General features: G+C 45.5%; 2 protein-coding genes across 5 annotated transcripts in view; both read right to left on the bottom strand.

Moving 5' to 3' along the window:
- The window catches only part of LOC141050849 (guanine nucleotide-binding protein subunit alpha-15-like), a 157,911-nt gene that overhangs the window by 23,821 nt on the left and 115,027 nt on the right, over positions 1-19,063 (bottom strand). The gene's annotated exons all lie outside the window — the stretch shown is intronic.
- LOC141050833 (uncharacterized) lies at positions 14,415-17,169 on the bottom strand. 2 transcript variants are annotated; one of them, XM_073547521.1, is made up of 7 exons: positions 16,776-17,169; positions 16,542-16,689; positions 16,396-16,470; positions 16,177-16,260; positions 15,869-16,079; positions 15,514-15,670; positions 14,415-15,399 (listed from the first exon to the last, which is right to left on the bottom strand). In XM_073547521.1, the coding sequence occupies exons 5-7, from the start codon at positions 15,981-15,983 to the stop codon at positions 14,415-14,417; spliced, it is 1,257 nt and encodes a 418-aa protein (XP_073403622.1). In that variant the 5' UTR covers positions 15,984-16,079; positions 16,177-16,260; positions 16,396-16,470; positions 16,542-16,689; positions 16,776-17,169. The 2 variants fall into 2 exon arrangements, with proteins under 2 accessions (XP_073403622.1, XP_073403614.1); XM_073547513.1 differs by having other exon boundaries at positions 16,542-17,169.

The raw sequence follows: 19,063 nt of genomic DNA, 5'->3' as shown, positions 1-19,063 counted from the left end.
CGTGCCTCTGACCCTCCGGACAGTCGCTGCAGACCCAAGGTCTGCCAAGGAGTGGCACCTGGAGTTTACTGGCAGCCCAGCCTAGGTTCACTATCAGAGGCTCTAGTGTCACTTACCCCCTCCAGGGTAAGCCTGGTTCGTGGCAGAGAGGATCCACACTCACCAGTGTTACACTATGTAACTATAACACTCTACAAAACCCACATTCATGAAAATAGTGGAAATGTAGAAATGCTAAAAATTAAGCCCTCAAAAATTAAGTCAGCCATTTTAACATTGTGTCCTGATATCAATGTGCAAATAATAACAGTACCGGCCTTGCAGTAATTAGTCAGGTACTTTGTGAGACATAGAATCATAGAATCATAGAATCATAGAATCGTAGAGTTGGAAGGGACCTCCTGGGCCATCTGGTCTAACCCCCTGCTCAAAGCAGGATTCGCTAAATCATCCCAGTCAGATGTCTGTCCAGCCTCTGTTTGAAGACTTCCATTGAAGGAGAACTCACCACTTCTCGTGGCAGCCTGTTCCACTCATTGATCACTCTAACTGTCAAAAAGTTTTTTCTAATATCTAATCTGTGTCTCCTCCCATTCAGTTTCATCCCATTGCTTCTGAGGGAGAAGAGGACATAATTGTGGATCATAAAGGTTGTAGATGAGTATAAGCGAAAATCAGAAAGTATAAGCAGCAGTGGGCTGCTTTAAAACCCAAGATCTACCCAAAAATAAAAGTAATTTGAAAGAAACACGTGAGTTTAGGGCCAGCCTCAGGCTGAATGGTGCCCTGTGTAAAAATGCTCTTTGGTGCTCCCACCTCATTGTTTGATTGCTTGGAATACATGTTCACAGCTACAGTGTATGCGTGGCGCCCCCAGGAGTATGGTCGCCACAGTGGCTTTGCCTTCCTCCAGGGGAGGGTAATGCCAGGCTTAGAAGCAGTGATGGGTCTCTCCATCTAATGCATGCAACACAATTCCACTCCTGGCCAGCAGGGGGAGCTCTGAACCAAGATTAAGGTGAGGAGTGCTCTCTGAGGGCCAGGAGGAGGTAGGAGTCAGAGAGTCTGCGGAGGGTGAAGTGTGCAGACGTGTGGAGCGAAGCTGGAGGTTGAGCTGCAGAAGGCGAGCTCCCCAGCTTGAGAGAGCACGAACTGGAGCCTGGTCTCCATGGTGGTACGGATACTGACGGTCCTGCCACAGATACCAGAGGAGTAGGAGGCTGTAAATGCCCTGCTCCCATCAAAGACTTGGGACACAACAGTAATTGAATAGAGAGCCAGGACTCAAGAGAGGAGTCCCCGAGAGAGGCTACAGCTGTCTGTCATACAAGTATAGTTCTAGGAACATCTGAAGAGAGGCATTCCAGAGTAACTAAGTACTGGGGTACTTCACACCACAAAGCGCTAGGAAGGAGACTGCACAGCCCTTCTCCTGAGAGAGAATCCTGATCTGCTTCCAGGCTAACCTGCTCCAACACCATCTGTAACCAGGACCCTGTACTGCATATACTAAGTAAAGGTACAGAAACTGCAACCGCTGTGTCTTGTCTGTTCCCTACGCTTCCAGCACTGCTACATCCCTGTGCTTACATCTACACTGCCCTGGGACTACAGCTCCACCTGTGGGGAGCTTTTACATCTTTGCTGCACCCTACCATAAGTCCCAGCGGATCTGTATGCAGCGTTGGCCTAACACCATACTTGCCAAACACCACGGGTGGCGTCACAAACTATTCTACCATTAACTACATCTCCCCATTGTTTGGGCGCCCAGGGCCACGGACCGGGTCACCACTGCTGTGACACATCCCCCTGACACCGGCCCGGTACCGAGTACCCCACAACCCTGGGAGGGCGACCCAATTTGGCGTCACAAACAGGATTACGGAGCCCGGTATCCCCGGGTCCTGTGTGCCATAGACTGTATTTGTGAACTGTGTGTGAATTTGGCGCCAGAAACTGCCATTGCCGCGCTGCTTGGCGCGCGCGGGAAGAAAGAGGGGCGGCCTTCGTGGGCGGAGCCTGCCGCAGAGCGCGAAAAAGTGAAGTGCCGCGCGGGAAGAGAGGACAGCGCGCGAGAAGAGGCGAAGCAGCCGCCGGTGAGCTCATACAACCCCCGGCCCTGGCCAACGTCCACTAGGGGGGAGAAACTGTCCACGCCAGACGGCAATGCCATCAAAGACTTGGGACACAACAGTAATTGAATAGAGAGCAAGGACTCAAGAGAGGAGTCCCCGAGAGAGGCTACAGCTGTCTATCATACAAGTATAATTCTAGGAACATCCGAAGAGAGGCATTCCAGAGTAACTAAGTACTGGGGTACTTCACACCACAAAGCGCTAGGAAGGAGACTGCACAGCCCTTCTCCTGAGAGAGAATCCTGATCTGCTTCCAGGCTAACCTTCTCCAACACCATCTGTAATCAGGACCCTGTACTGCATATACTAAGTAAAGGTACAGAAACTGCAACCGCTGTGTCTTGTCTGTTCCCTACGCTTCCAGCACTGCTACATCCAAGTGCTGGTTACTTCTACACTGCCCTGGGACTACAGCTCCACCTGTGGGGAGCTTTTACATCTTTGCTGCACCCTACCATCAGTCCCAGCGGATCTGTATGCAGCGTTGGCCTAACACCATACTTGCCAAACACCACGGGTGGCGTCACAAACTATTCTACCATTAACTACATCTCCCCATTGCTTGGACGCCCAGGGCCACGGACCGGTTCACCACTGCTGTAACACATCCCCCTGACACCGGTCCGGTACCAAGTATCCCACAGCCCTGGGAGGGCGACCCATATGTAGCTGTGATCGTCTTCACTTCTGGCTGCAGAGAGACCTGAACATGGGGTATCAGGCCCCAAACCATCTGATATGGATGACACCAGGATAAAGGTACACCATCAATATCTGGAAAAAAAAACCCTTTGATTAGTATGTACAACATACAGTACATCTATGGGTGAGTGCATGTAAAATACAGGCTGTTACATATGAGTAGCAGCTTGGTGTCAACCCAAATTTCAAGTGGGATACTGTTTGCAGAAACGTTGTGTGACACTTTGCATATACTGTAGGGCTTTGTGCACAAAGAGTTTTTGATGCCAAGTTTTTTACGTGAAACTGCTTCAGGAAGCCCTCCTTATTGAAACGTTCTCCTGGAGATCAGCTGACGTCCAACATGTCAGATGGCGGCTTTATCATAAAAAATATAAGATATAGGAATGAGTGCTCCTGTGTATGGGTGTCAGCTGAGATTGCTGTTTGGTGGAAGCGTCACTCGGCCAACTACCATCTAATGTATATGGAGGTCTATAATGTGCAGCTGGAGTCATAGTGTCTATTGTAAATTCAGGAAGCATTAAAAGTGTTGCATCAAGTCTATGTATCCATAGAAAACAGGATTGCATTCTGATTACTGGGGGGGGGGGGCAACATCTATGAACTCCATCAAATCTGAGAAGAGAGTTTTGTAGGGCCCTGTCTGAAGGGAACAGGAGTCGAGCATGCGCACCTCCACTTTATTTATTCTTAATGGAAGTGCTAAAAAGAGGTGACCGTAGCACTCCTGTGTCCTGCACTCCTTTATGAAATGGATGGAGTGCAGATGCTCATGCTCAATCTCAGCTCCATTCACATTAGTCTTTTCAGAGCTCCATTCTCAAGATTAGTGAGACCCCCAATGGTTGGACACCCAACAGTCAGCAAGAAATTCCATATCCTCTGGGAATTTCTTTCAAGCTTTGTAAAACTCCCTTTAATTCCTCCCATAGACATTGGACAACTGACAGATAAGATTATTTGGCCAAGCATTACTATGTTCTCTGTGAGACATCTGCTGTGAGACTCCTCTGTCCCCTCAAGATACTTCTAGCAGTGGCTGATTGCCCAGAGAATAAAAGGATCAGTTGTTGGAAATCTTACTTGCCCGATCCTTCTCTGTGAAGCTCCAATACACACGCTACTGTTGACTGATCTAATGTGTAATTAAACTTTTACAGATCAAAGAAAATGGTAACAGAAACAAAGCTTTTTTCTTTACAAAGTTCAGATTTTTTTAACCACTAAAACATAAAAAAAACCTTAGGTTTGGTATCACAATACAGTAATATTACTGTATTTTTGCGCAGTGTTGCAATGGCCAAAACATTTTTTCCATTTAAGATGTTTACCAATCAGGTTAATTACTGTAGAGCACAATCCAGCATTTTTTTATACTAGCGCTGGACTTGTGCTAATAATGTTACCTCACCCTAGTCTGACACAGTGCCTTTGCGAAAGTATTCGGCCCTCTGGAACTTTTCAACCTTTTCCCACATATCATGCTTCAAACATAAAGATACCAAATGTAAATTTTTGGTGAAGAATCAACAACAAGTGGGACACAATTGTGAAGTTGGACGAAATGTATTGGTTATTTTAAACTAGATGGTGGCCTGATTCTAACACATCGGGTATTCTAGAATATGTATGTAGTTTATTTATGAAGATTTAAGAATAATGCAATGAATACAAAGGATTTTCCAGTTCAGTAAACGTGACTGAACTATGTGGCACTGTGGCTAACAGAACTTGTCCAGTAAATGTGACTGAATTACATCACACTGTGACTGACAGAACTTGTTCAGTAAAGATGAGTGAACTACGTCGCGCTGTGAGTGAGGGTTAAATTCCACGCCAATATCGCTGATTGTGGCAGGAGATGACCCACGGCAACCGTCAGGAGATCAGCGACTAGTGCTGCAGATCTCCCGACGGTAGCGATGGCGTGCGTCATTCGAATTCCGCGCCAATTCGCAGCCGGACTGCACTAAAATATAAGAAAAAGAGCAGTTTCTGCTTTAAAGTTCATGATTAAATTTAAGATAATTTATTTATTTTGCAGCAAGAAGTAAAGAGGTGACAAACCTGGACACTGTTAGATTTTTGCATTAGGAGGGCAAAATATGCTCAATGGAGCTCTCTTTAAAGTAAGCAGCTAAAAATGGTTTGAATAAGAAATTAAGAATTTCAGTTTAATCCCATCTCTCTTTAGTTCCGGCCTTTAAAACTTGAGGCACACGGCTTTTCTTAACGGCAACTGATTGAATCGTGTAGTAATCTGGGAATATATTGGTGGATATGCAGGCAGCAGAGCAATTCAGAAGGGATGTAATAACGAATTCATGACCCAGTGACCGCTAAGAATAATAATGGGCAGGTAAAGCTCCCGGTGTGCCTCGCGCGGGATGATGATGAAGGCGGCGGCCATGTTAGTTTAGGCCTCTGATCTGGAGAACGCAGAAAGGAAGAAGCGGAAGGAGAGAGATCTCCGGGCAGCGGCAATCCGTGTCCATCTGGCGGGGCGACACCATGAGCGGCGGGACGCCGTACATCGGCAGCAATATCAGCCTCATCTCCAAGGCGGAGATGCGATATGAGGGCATCCTGTACACCATCGACACCGAGAACTCCACGGTGGCCCTGGCCAAAGGTACCAGGGGAGGGAGCCGGGGAAGAGCGGGTACCGGAGAGCAGGAACCGGGGGAGGCCGGAGCGGGAACGGGGGAGAGCGACCGGGAGTTACACCCCCCCAGTATATACTCCTCACACATCTATCTACTATATAATCATCTAACTCTGTCTGTCTATCTGCGTCTGTCGCTGATTGGTCGCGGCCAGCCGGGCGCGACCAATCAGGGACACGGAATTTCCGTTACAGACAGAATTAGACGATTATATAGTAGATTTTTGTGGAAATGCAAAAACTGAAAAGTGGGGCATGCAATATTATTCGGCCCCTTTAACATAATACTTTGTTGCGCCACCTTTAGCTGTGATTACAGCTGCAAGTCACTTGGGGTATGTCTCTATCAGTTTTGTACATCGAGAGACTGAAATTCTTGCCCATTCTTCCTTGGCAAATAACTCGAGCTCAGTGAGGTTTTATGGAGATCGTTTGTGAACAGCGGTTTTTAGCTCTTTCCACAGATTCTTGATTGGATTCAGGTCTGGACTATGACTTGGCCATTCTAACACCTGGATACGTTTATTTGCGAACCATTCCATTGTAGAATTTGCTTTATGTTTGGGATCATTGTCTTGTTGGAAGACAAATCTCCGTCCCAATCTCAGGTCTTTTGCAGACTCTTAACAGGTTTTCTTCAAGAATGGTCCTGTATTTGGCTCCATCCATCTTCCCATCAATTTCAACCATCTTCCCTGTCCCTGTTGAAGAGAAGCAGCCCCAAACCATGATGCTGCCACCACGTTTGACAATGGGGATGGTGTGTTCAGGGTGATGAGCTGTGTTGCCTTTACGCCAAACATATGGTTTGGCATTGTTGCCAAAAAGTTCGATTTTGGTTTAATCTGACCAGAGCATCTTCTTCCACGTTTGGTGTGTCTCCCAGGTGGCTTGTTGCAAACCTTAAACATCACTTTTTCTGGATATCTTTGAGAAATGGCTGTCTTCTTGCCACTCTTCCATAAAGGCCAGATTTGTGCAGTGTACTACTGATTGTTGTCCTATGGACAGACTGTCCCACCTCAGCTGTAGATCTCGGCAGTTCATCCAGAGTGATCATGGGCTTCTTGGCTGCATCTCTGATCAGTCTTCTCCTTGTTTGAGATGAAAGTTTAGAGGGACGGCTGGGTCTTGGTAGATTTGCAGTGGTATGATACTCCATCCATTTCAATATGATCGCTTGCACAGTGCTCCTCGGGATGTTTCAAGTTTTGGAAATCATTTTGTATCCAAATCCGGCTTTAAACTTCTCCACAACAGTATCACAGACCTGCCTGTTGTGTTCCTTGGTCTCCATGATGCTCTCTGTGCATCAAACAGAACCCTGAGACTATCACAGAGCAATTTCAGTTATAGTGAGACTTGATTACACACAGGTGGATTATATTTATCATCATTAGTCATTTAGGAAAACATTGGATAATTCAGAGATCCACAATGAACTTCTGGAGTGAGTTTACTGCATTGAAAGTAAAGGGACTGAATAATATTGCACGCCCCACTTTTCAGTTTTTGAATTTACACAAAAATTTAAAATACACAATAAATTTCGTTCAACTTCACAATTGTGTCCCACTTGTTGATTCTTCACCAAAAATTTACATTTGGTATCTTTATGTTTGAAGCATGATATGTGGGAAAAGGTTGAAAAGTTCCAGGGAGCCGAATACTTTCGCAAAGCACTGTACTTACCAGCTGCTGTCTTCATCTCTTCCTGGAGCTGATCCTGTCCCGCACCGTCATCATGTGACCGTGACTTCTGACTGACTGAAAGTAGAGATGGTAATTTTCACAATCTCTCATTGCAAATCTATGAGATCCTCATTCTGTCTTTGTTCTGGCTCTCATAGACTTACTGTACATTGAGAAGTGACTTCCAGATCACCTAGCAAAACACTGGAGGGGTTCAGCAGGTTCGGCAGGTCACAACCTGCAGAAGAAGAGCGTAGCGGTGCTGGTAACAGATGAAGTTGGTGGCTAGCAAGTACAATACTAGAGGTACGGAATTTACATTAGAAACACCACTCCAGCATTTTCTTTAATTGCAGCGCTGGAGTGGTGCTACTAATTTAAGTTACCTCATCCTCGTCTGAAACTTATCAGCCGCCGTCGTCAGCTTTTCCCAGTGCCGCCGTGGTCCGGTGTCGCATCTTTTGACTGACTTGAAGTCAGAGGTAATGTTCGCAAGCTCTGTGTAAGTCTTTGAGAGCCTTGTTCTGGCCTCGTTCTCCCTCTCATAGACTTACATTGGGTAGTGACTTCCAACTTACACAGCAAGCACTGGAGCGATTTGGCAGGTCACAATTTGCAGAAGATGAGCGGAGCGCTGCCGATAACAGATGAAGTTGGTGGTTGGTGAGTACCATTCCAGCGGTGAAATAAAAAAAAACATTGGAGTGGTGCATTATGTTTATATATTGATAGATCTGACTTTTATGAGCACAGCGATATCACATATGTGTATTTCTTTCATATCTATTTTTTTAATGGGGAAACCGGAAGTGATCTTAATTTTTTTCATGTTTTTAAAACTTTATTTTTTAAATTTTACCTGTATTCATTAGTCACCTTTAGGGACTTGAACCTGCGATTGTCTGATTGCTTGTGCAGTATGCTGTAATAACTCAGTACTGCTGGATGGAGCAAAGGTCTTCCTTGAAGCCCAGACAAGGCTGAGTTTCAACAGAGCTCTGTGATGGCAGACATGGGGGTCTTCAACAGACCCCCGTCTGTCATAGCAACCCACTAGAGCACATCGCAGGGCGGTCGATGGGAGCTTACAATGATGCAACCTTATGATGGTACATGGTTAAAGCACCACTCACCGTCAACAACAAAGTGTCCTCACAGAACGTGATGCAGCTGTGAGGATTTAGGAGTCTGCAGTCACATAGAGACAAGACAAGGAAATTAAGTTACATTTAAAGATGACAGCTGTATCATCTCAAAAGAAGGTTGCACATTAGCAGAAGGAAAAAAGATTGGACCCGCTAAAATGCAACAAAAATGTATACACTGCTAAACATGAACATCACAAGAATTGCATCCATGTATGGCACAAAAAGAAAGTTTGTTCCAAAACAACTTGCTGATGGTATTACAGTCTATCCGTGTAATTAGACAATGAAATGTACTAGCTGTCTTAAAGGGAAAATGTCAAAAAAATCCTTTTCTAAGAATAGTACTACAAAATCAGAACAGCTTCTGGACTTAATACACACGGATGTTTGTGGTCCAATGAGTACTCACACTCCTGGAAAGAAGAGATATTTTCTCACATTTATCGATGATTATTCAAGAAAAAAAGTTGTCTATCTGCCTCACAATAAAGATAAAGTTCCAGAGAAACTTGAAATATATCATGCTGAAGTGCGGTGGGTACTCTTTGTTTCATTGCAGCCATTTGGTAAATTCAAAAAAGTTCATTTTTTCTCAATAATGTACACTCTGCATGCCATCTTGACTGAAAAAAAAAATGTAGAAATGTTTGCAAATTTATTAAAAAAGGAAAACTGAAATATCACATGGTCATAAGTATTCAAACCCTTTGCTCAGACACTCATAATTAAGTCACATTCTGTCCTTTTCTTTGTGATCCTCCTTGAGATGGTTCTATTCCTTCATTGGAGTCCAGCTGTGTTTAATTAAACTGATAAGACTTGATTTGTAAAGGCGCACACCTGTCTATATAAAACCTCACAGCTCACAGTGCATGTCAGACCAAATGAGAATCATGAGGTCAAAGGAACTGGCCAAGGAGCTCAGAGACAGAATTGTGGTAAGGCACAGATCTGGCCAAGGTTACAAAAGAATTTTTGCAGTACTCAAGGTTCCTAAGAGAACAGTGGCCTACATAATCCTTAAGGGCAGGTTTCACACATCCAGATATTTCTGGTACCGGAAAAAACGGTAACGGAGATATCCGTGTTCATGTGGCATATCCGTGTGGCACACGCATGCCACCCGTGTGCCGCATCAGTACCACATAGACGGTCGTCGGGGAAGTATCGCTATAGTAAGCGCTGTTCCCCTGCATGAGGTGCTGAACGCGGCTCTCATTCTCCCTGCTCTGCCGGCAACAGCGCGAGCAGGGAAGAATGAATGAAAACAAATCGACGTGGGGGTCCCCCTTATATTTTTAACCAACCTGGTAAAACTAACTGCTGCGGACTGCTATTCTCAGGCTGGTAAGGGGCCATGAATCTGACCCCCTCCAGCCTAAAAACAGCAGCCTGCAGCTGCCCAGAAAAGGTGCATCTATTAGGCTACTTTCACACATCAGGTTTTCGGCGTCAGGCGCGTTCCGGCGTCGTGCCGGAGCGCCGGATCCGGCAAATGTTTTGTAAAACCGGATGTGACGGATCCAGTTTTCTGCCGGATCCGTCTTGCGCTTGACAGACAAAACGGATCCGTCTCATCCGGTTCATCTGGTTTTCGATCCGTTTTTCGACGGATTACGCCGGATCCGGTTTTTAAAATCGCCCCTTGTGGCCTTCCGAACGGGATTGGCTACTGAAAAACTATATATAGCGTGTTCCTACAGCCCTTCTTTGACAGGTTGTAGAGGAGAAAGTGCAGGTTGGAGAGAAGAGCAAGTTACTGGCGAAGATGGATGTTGTGATTGGAAATATTTTGAAGAATTTGGCAGATTTTACAGCGGAGGCGAATCGTTTGAGGGTGATTGTTCTGGAGAAGGAGAGAGCGAGACAGCAGCGCATCAGGCATTGTAGACGACGTTTGTGGATCCACCCCATCACAGCCAAGAGAATGACGCGTGGGGTCTATTCTACACTCTGCATGGACCTTAGACGAAACCCGGATACATTTTTTGGATATGTTCGGATGAAAATGGAGAATTTTGATTACTTGGTGGAGCGCATTGCACACCTCATAAGAAAATCGGACACCTATTGCCACTTCTCTGTTTCACCCGCAGAGCGTCTGATGGTGACTTTAAGGTAAGCCACATTTATTGGATATGCTCGCATCAGAGCACACTTTCACTGCAATCTTGTTGGTGGTAGTTTGTATCTCCAAGTGTTATAGCTGAGTTTTGGTATGTAATGCTGTGATTTTAAAATAATTGATTGTTTTTTAATTCCCCACAGATTTCTTGCAACTGGAGAATCCCTTTCGTCACTGCATTTCCAGTACAGACTCGGGATTTCCACCATATCTGGAATAGTGAAGTACACATGCCGTGCACTGTGGGACTCATTAGCTGAACAGTTTTTACCAGAGCCCACAACAGAGAGGTGGATTGAAATTTCAGAAAAGTTTCAACAGATATGCTTGGGCGCTGTGGATGGGAAACATATCCGCATTGTAAAGTCAGCCGGATCGGGATCGGAATATTTCAATTACAATAAATATTTTTCAATTGTCCTCATGGCCATCGCTGACGCGGAATACAAATTTATTGCTGTTGATATTGGGGCCTATGGCCGCTCCAATGACTCTCAAGTTTTCAAACTGTCTACCATGGGGCGTAAACTGTATGGAAACACCTTCCAGTTCCCATCCCCTAGACCGCTGCCGCAAACATCTGGTCCACCTATGCCATTTGTCTGTGTAGGGGATGAAGCCTTCCAGCTGTCAGAACACCTTTTGAAACCATACGGTAGCAGAGGATTGTCAAGAACAAAACACATTTTTAATTACCGCCTCACAAGAGCAAGAAGAATGGTTGAATGTACCTTTGGTATTCTGACAGCCAAATGGCGGGTCCTATTGACTGCGATCAACCTCAAGACAGAAACTGTGGACGAGGTGATCAAAGCTTGCGTGGTACTCCACAATTTTGTTATCTGCAAGGAACCCATTTCCATTGAGGACACCTCTGAAGAAACCACCTTGCAAGATTACCATGAGATTACCACTAGAAGTTCTGTGACGGTTTCAGTAATGAGGGACAATTTTGCACTATACTTTATGTCACCTCAAGGCAGAGTACACTGGCAGGATGACAGAGTGTGAAAGATTTGTGCCCTTAACCAAACTTGTGTACCTTCTGTACCAACAGTATATACCTTTGCCAACCAAAGTTGGCTATCTTGTCATGGTCTTAATATTTTTACCTTTAGGCCACAGGTGTGTACCTGGTTGTGTTTTATGCAAAGTATTTCACCTTTTAACAAAAGTTGTGTACATTGTTAGGAAATCACCAACAATAAACACAACTTTTTAGGTGAAATACTTTGCTTCAAACACAACCAGGAACACAACTGTGGCAAAAAGCTAAAATTTACCCACAGTTATATACCTGGTTTTGAATACCTTTTTACCTTTGAAATACCCTGTATTTAACCTTTTTTTTTAAACATATTTCGCTGCAGAAAGAAATGACAGACAACCATTGTAAAACGATAATTTAACCTTTATTTAAAAATTTTTTTTTTTTTGTAAAATGTTTTTAAAGTTAAAAAAACTTTTTTAATAAAGGTTTGAAACCAAATGGGCATTTTTATTACAAAACACACATTATAAAATCGGTGTAGTGTGGGGTGGAAATACTGCTGGAGGGGCTGCGGGACACTTCGACACTGGGAGTGTGGAGAGAGGACTGGGATCGTGGTGGGGAAGGAATTCTGATTCTGCATTGAAGCATTACAATGAAACACTTCAAAGTGCCCTGGATGAATTTGCACCCCCTATAAATAGAACACCACAACACAGACGGCGACAACCCTGGCACACGGTGCAAACACGTTTCCTGCAGCGGTGCTCCAGGTGCGCCGAACGTCTGTGGAGAAAATCTAATCTACACGAAGATTTCATCCATTTTAAGTTTATGCTTAGAACATACAACACTGCCCTTCACCTCTCCAAACAAACCTATTTCAACACCCTCATCACCTCACTGTCCAATAACCCGAAACGTCTCTTTGACACTTTTCATTCTCTACTCAATCCAAGAGTACAGGCCCCAACCACGGAGCTCCGAGCTGACGATCTGGCCAATTACTTCAAAGAAAAAATTGACCAGATCCGACAGGAAATTATCTCCAAATCCCCTCATACCATGCACTGTCCTCCCTCCCCCACTGCATCTAACTCACTCTCTGATTTTGAACCAGTCACAGAAGAAGTAAGCAGGCTCCTTGCATCTTCTCGCCCAACTACTTGCACCAGTGACCCATTTCCGTCACATCTCCTCCAGTCCCTTTCCCCTGCTGTCACCCCTCACCTAACTAAAATATTTAACCTCTCTCTCTCTTCTGGTATTTTTCCCTCCTCATTTAAGCATGCCATCATACATCCACTACTTAAAAAACCATCCCTCGACCAAAACTGTGCCGCTAACTATAGACCTGTCTCTAATCTTCCCTTCATCTCTAAACTCCTGGAACGCCTGGTCCACTCCCGTCTTATCCGCTATCTCTCAGAAAACTCTGTTCTCGACCCTCTCCAATCCGGTTTCCGCTCTTTACACTCCACTGAAACTGCCCTCACTAAAGTCTCTAATGATCTGCTAACAGCTAAATCAAATGGTCATTACTCCATGCTAATTCTCTTGGATCTCTCTGCAGCATTCGACACTGTGGATCATCAGCTCCTCCTCACTATGCTCCATTCCATTGGCCTCAAGGACACCGTTCTCTCCTGGTTCTCCTCCTATCTCTCCGACCGCTCCTTTACTGTTTCTTTTGCTGGTTCCTCCTCCTCTCACCTTCCCCTTACTGTTGGGGTTCCTCAAGGATCGGTTCTAGGCCCCCTCCTCTTCTCCTTGTACACTGCCCCTATTGGTCAAACAATCAGTAGATTTGGTTTCCAGTACCATCTCTATGCTGATGACACCCAATTATACGCTTCTTCTCCTGACATCACGCCAGCCTTTCTAGAAAACACTGGCGATTGTCTAAACGCTGTGTCTAATATCATGTCCTAACTATATCTGAAACTGAACCTGTCAAAGACTGAACTCCTGGTGTTTCCTCCCGCTACTAATGTACCTACACCCGACATTGCCATTTCCGTGTGTGGTTCCACTATTACTCCCCAGCAACATGCCCGCTGTCTTGGGGTCATACTTGATTCCGAGCTTTCCTTTGCCCCCCACATTCGATCACTGGCTCGCTCTTGTCATCTGCACCTCAAAAACATTTCTAGAATTCGACCTTTTCTTACTTTTGACTCTGCAAAAACTCTTACTGTTTCTCTTATTCATTCTCGTCTCGACTATTGTAACTCTCTTCTAATCGGTCTCCCTCTTACCAAACTCTCCCCTCTCCAATCTGTCTTGAATGCTGCAGCCAGGATCATATTCCTCACCAATCATTACACCGATGCCTCTACCTTGTGCCAGTCATTACACTGGCTACCCATCCACTCCAGAATTCAGTATAAACTTATTACCCTCACCCACAAAGCCCTCCATGGCTCAGCACCACCCTACATCTCCTCCCTTGTTTCAGTATACCACCCTACCCGCGCCCTCCGTTCTGCTGATGACCTGAGGTTAGTATCCTCAATAGTCAGAACCTCCCACTCCCGTCTCCAAGACTTTACACGTGCCATGCCAATTCTTTGGAATGCACTTCCCAGGTCAATACGATTAGTCCCCAATCCCCACAATTTTAAGCGTGTCCTGAAAACGCATTTATTCAGACTGGCCTATCGCCTCAACACATTAACCTAACCTATCCCTGTGTGGCAGAGCCAAAAGTTTTACCATAACCAGGTTCCCAGCATCATGTTCCCACATGCTTTATGCATCCATTAGCCCTCTGTGTCTGTACTGTTACACACTTAACATTATGGCTGGTCCATACAATCAGAGCAACTGTTACCACCCACCTTTCGTGTCTCCCTCTTTCCTCATAGACTGTAAGCTTGCGAGCAGGGCCCTCACTCCTCTTGGTATTTGTTATAATCTACTGTATGTGATTATTGTTATGCTGTAATGTCTATTGTCTGTACAAATCCCCTCTGAAATGTAAAGTGCTGCGGAATATGTCGGCGCTATAAAAAAAAAATTTATTATTATTATTATTATTATTAACAGTTAGAGGTGAAGGTGTGGAAAAAGCTACAGAATGGGTGGACATGTGGGAGGCAGAAGAGGTGGTGGGCGGTGGAGTGGAGGGTTGGGCAGGGACTGTAGGAGCAGATGATGTTGATGGAAAGTTGTATGGGGAAGGAGTTTGGTACGGGGAAGGAGTTTGGTACGGGACAGGTTGCTGGAAGTGGGGAGATGTCTGGTACTGGGGAGGTTGCTGGTACTGGGGAGGTTGCTGGTACTGGGGAGGTGGCTGGTATGTAATAGGAGGGGGAGGATGGAAAGTGGCTGGAGGGGGTGCAGGTGGAGGAACTACTGGGGTGGGAGGAGGAGGTTGGGAGGTAACGTGCTGGAGAGCACCGTGGCATGAATTCATTACATGCATCTGCTGGCTAGGAGAGAGCGTTTCCATGCGCTCCACAACAGACCTGAAAAAGGTGTGGTTTGGCGAAGATCTTGCTTCTGAATGCATGGTTTGCAGAAGTGTCTTCACCTCCAGAATGCTGGAGTTGATCTGCTGAAAGCCTGTGGAGATTTGCTCTGACAAGACTTTTAGACAGTTCTGGAAAGATGCATTCAGATGCAAGAACTCTGGCGCATAAGTCTTTTCCTGACCCCTCTGCTGCTGCCGCTCAGTACCCGCAGGTGTACTAGAGGTGGCAGGGGCAGAAGGGTGGGGTAAAGGGAAAGCGATCTCCTCACCAGCTGCTTCATGTAATGTAGGCGGCCACGATGCTCCTGTGCTGGTGGATGGGACAGATGGGTCGAATGTGTGGGAAGGCTGGGAAGGTGCAGATGTACCGGGGCGGTCGAAGTGTCCCTCGGTGCCGGTCTCCTTAGGGATCGCCTCAGAAGGGTCCAATCGTGCAGGCTCCCGAGTGCTGCTCACCGTGCTGTGGAATAAAGAGAAAAAAAAACAATTAAAATAGTGACATGGCATGGCCCTGGCTGAAAAAAAATTGTTACATCTAAACATTTTTTTTTCACATGTGGTGTGTAATATTTACCTTCTGGTGACCATTGTATCCCGGAGGAACGACAGGGCTCGTGCGTACTTGTACTTGCTCCTGCGTCCTCCAGATCCACTCGGGGCCCGCATCTCTTTATGGAACTCCTTCTTGAAACGATCCCTCACAGACCGCCACCGCTTCACAATTCTGTCCCCTGCAACGAGAAAGGACAAAGTGGTTAGTATACAACATCAGTGTTTCCCAAACTCCAGTCCTCATGGTCCCCAGGGGTCATGTTTTCAGGATTTCCATAGTAAATAGAAATCCTGAACACATGATCCGTGGGGACCACGAGGACTGGAGTTCGGGAAACACTGGTTTACATCAAGCAACCGGTACTGTATATACTTACGCTCTTTAATCTGGGCCCGAGCATCGAGGTCCTCCCAGCGGCCCACAAGGAGCGAACAGATTTCCTCCCAGAGTCGTTGGGTAACAATCAGGTCAGCATGGCGGCGGTCAGCCATATTCCATAGCGGCTCCCTTTCTCTGACGAGATCGATGAGGTGGTCCACATCAATTCCTCCATCCTCACCGTCTGAGTCAGGAGCACGCTGTGAAGGCTGTTAAAGTAAAATAGAAAAATAGCAAAATTAGTCACCACACTTTAAGACATGAACTAAAAAGTGTAACAAAATTTAACTTAAATATTATACTTACACGCTGGTGACCGCCGCGTTGCTGTCACCGATGACCCTGGGAGGCACTGCGAGGACCTCTTGGCTGAGCACCAGATTGGGAAGACTAGAGAAGAAAAGAAAAAAATTTATGTGTTTGGATGTTGGCATTTGTTTGCTGTGTGAGGTCTGCGGTACATTGTTTTCTATGTGTTGTGTGTAGTGTGATGTTGTGTTTCTGCGTTTGATGCAAAAAACTTACCAATTGTGAGCCCACTCCAGGTGTCTGTCCACCCCTTCCTTCTTCTTCTGGGAGCTCCTCTTCAGCTTGTGATTCCTGTTTTGAAATAAAAGGCAATGAATAGACATATATTACAGAGATGATGGATTTTGGAAATAAAAACTTACCGTCAAACACTGACGATGCGAGGGAGGGCTCCCAGAAGAAGATGTGCTGTCATGTTGCTGGCCAGACTCCATGGCTGTGGGTGGTGCTGCTGCTGTTGCAGCTGCCAGTGCTGCCAGTGCTGCTGCTGCTGCTGCATCTCTTGGGCGGCTATTGAATAAAGAGAAACAAAGGACCAATGAATATCTTGATATTCCATGGCCCTAGTTTTGAGGAATGGGGGATTTGATAATTACCGTCTCTCATCTGCTGCTGGACTCCCCTCCCGTTGTTCAGCATGTTCTCTTTGCTGCTCCATTTGGGGTGGTGGTGGTGCTGATGGTGCTGCAGTGGTCTCCTGCCTTCTCCTGCACCTGGTTGCTGTCTTTGGTGGCATGTTGGGTGTTATTCATTCTCGTCTCGACTATTGTAACTCTCTTCTAATCGGTCTCCCTCTTACCAAACTCTCCCCTCTCCAATCTGTCTTGAATGCTGCAGCCAGGATCATATTCCTCACCAATCGTTACACCGATGCCTCTACCTTGTGCCAGTCATTACACTGGCTACCCATCCACTCCAGAATTCAGTATAAACTTATTACCCTCACCCACAAAGCCCTCCATGGCTCAGCACCACCCTACATCTCCTCCCTTGTTTCAGTATACCACCCTACCCGCGCCCTCCGTTCTGCTGATGACCTGAGGTTAGTATCCTCAATAGTCAGAACCTCCCACTCCCGTCTCCAAGACTTTACACGTGCCACGCCAATTCTTTGGAATGCACTTCCCAGGTCAATACGATTAGTCCCCAATCCCCACAATTTTAAGCGTGTCCTGAAAACGCATTTATTCAGACTGGCCTATCGCCTCAACACATTAACCTAACCTATCCCTGTGTGGCAGAGCCAAAAGTTTTACCATAACCAGGTTCCCAGCATCATGTTCCCACATGCTTTATGCATCCATTAGCCCTCTGTGTCTGTACTGTTACACACTTAACATTATGGCTGGTCCATACAATCAGGGCAACTGTTACCACCCACCTTTCGTGTCTACCTCTTTCCTCATAGACTGTAAGCTTGCGAGCAGGGCCCTCACTCCTCTTGGTATTTGTTATAATCTACTGTATGTGATTATTGTTATGCTGTAATGTCTATTGTCTGTACAAATCCCCTCTGAAATGTAAAGTGCTGCGGAATATGTCGGCGCTATAAAAAAAAAATTTATTATTATTATTATTATTAACAGTTAGAGGTGAAGGTGTGGAAAAAGCTACAGAATGGGTGGACATGTGGGAGGCAGAAGAGGTGGTGGGCGGTGGAGTGGAGGGTTGGGCAGGGACTGTAGGAGCAGATGATGTTGATGGAAAGGGGAACCAAAAGTAAAAGACAAGGGGTATTTTACTTTTGGTTCCTCTTTTCATCCTGCTATTGTGATGTTCTGCAGGTTTATGGGATTTATTTTTCAGAGATTATGATCTATTTTTTATCTACTATTGGAATGTAAGCTAAGGAAATACACTTCAGTGATATCATACGTGTGGTATTCAATTATCGATCAGGATCACTCCTTTTTTTTCCATACAGTGGTTGTTCCATGATTTTTGTATTTATTTTTTAATTCTTTTTCTGGTGTATATCACTGCATCTTGTATCCAATGTACTATTTTGTTTTGAATGTATTGATATGGCAGTTCTACATTTTTTTGTCTACTATGAGTATATTTTTGTGTTGATTACTTGTGTACTTTGATCCAGTCGTGGTTAAAATCCACCTTTGAGTAACTTGTTATTTTATATATTTTATGTAGCATTATCTTTGAAGTGACTTAGTTGGTTCTTGTCCCATTAGGGAAACCAGCTTTTTCCTATAACATGTGTTACATTTTTTTCATGTATTAATATTGTTTTGTTTCTTGAATTTTTTGTCTTTATTACATGACATCAAGTCTGAAGAAGGTCCATTGTAAGGACCGAAACGTCACATTAAGAGTACATGTCTTGTGGAGAACTAAGCTGTGAATAAAACGAATTTTCTTCTTTCTGCATATGGGAGTGCCAGTTTTTTGATTTTCATATTGTATTGGGACTGGTACCCTTTTTCTGTGCACCCCTCATTCAAATTCGGAGTGACGTGCCCTTTTGTAAGACTGTTATGGTCGGAATGTAGCATGTGGGGAGGGGGCAGTGGTGGCGTGAGACTGCACTAGGATCGCAGGAGGCAGGAAAATGTTGCCTGCTGCAGGAATCCACCAAGTGGTCCCGATACTTAAAGTGAAGTGAATATTCATGAGCTGCTTCTCTCTCCTGTCAGCTGGGCAGTGAGTGGGGAGCAGCAAAGGACAGACCCACATGGTTTCCCCAGCGCCGATTCCTGCAGCAGCTGGGGAGATCTGTGTCCGGTGGTGGAGGGGGCAGGAACAGGGTGGAGAGGGCAGGAGCAGAGTGCAGCAGGAGGGATAGCCACATACTGTACCTGACAGGCAGCACAGCCAGGGCTGTGCTGATGCGATGTGGGGAATGCTCCTGTGGAGGACCTGTGGTGAG

The sequence above is a fragment of the Dendrobates tinctorius genome, unplaced genomic scaffold, assembly GCF_039654945.1.
Source record: "Dendrobates tinctorius isolate UK_male_01 unplaced genomic scaffold, ASM3965494v1 ptg000011l, whole genome shotgun sequence".
Lineage (NCBI taxonomy): Eukaryota > Metazoa > Chordata > Amphibia > Anura > Dendrobatidae > Dendrobates > Dendrobates tinctorius.
This window is presented reverse-complemented; position numbering and strand designations above follow the sequence as displayed.

What these genes read in the sequence shown, in the direction of transcription:
- LOC141050833 (XM_073547513.1), bottom strand. Translation starts at nt 15,983, where the DNA reads ATGGCTGACCGCCGCCATGCTGACCTGATTGTTACCCAACGACTCTGG. An exon ending in TCGGGCCCAGATTAAAGAGC is followed by an intron (nt 15,671 to 15,868) that starts GTAAGTATATAC and finishes TTCTCGTTGCAG; the next exon opens with GGGACAGAATTGTGAAGCGG. An exon ending in GATACAATGGTCACCAGAAG is followed by an intron (nt 15,400 to 15,513) that starts GTAAATATTACA and finishes TTTATTCCACAG; the next exon opens with CACGGTGAGCAGCACTCGGG.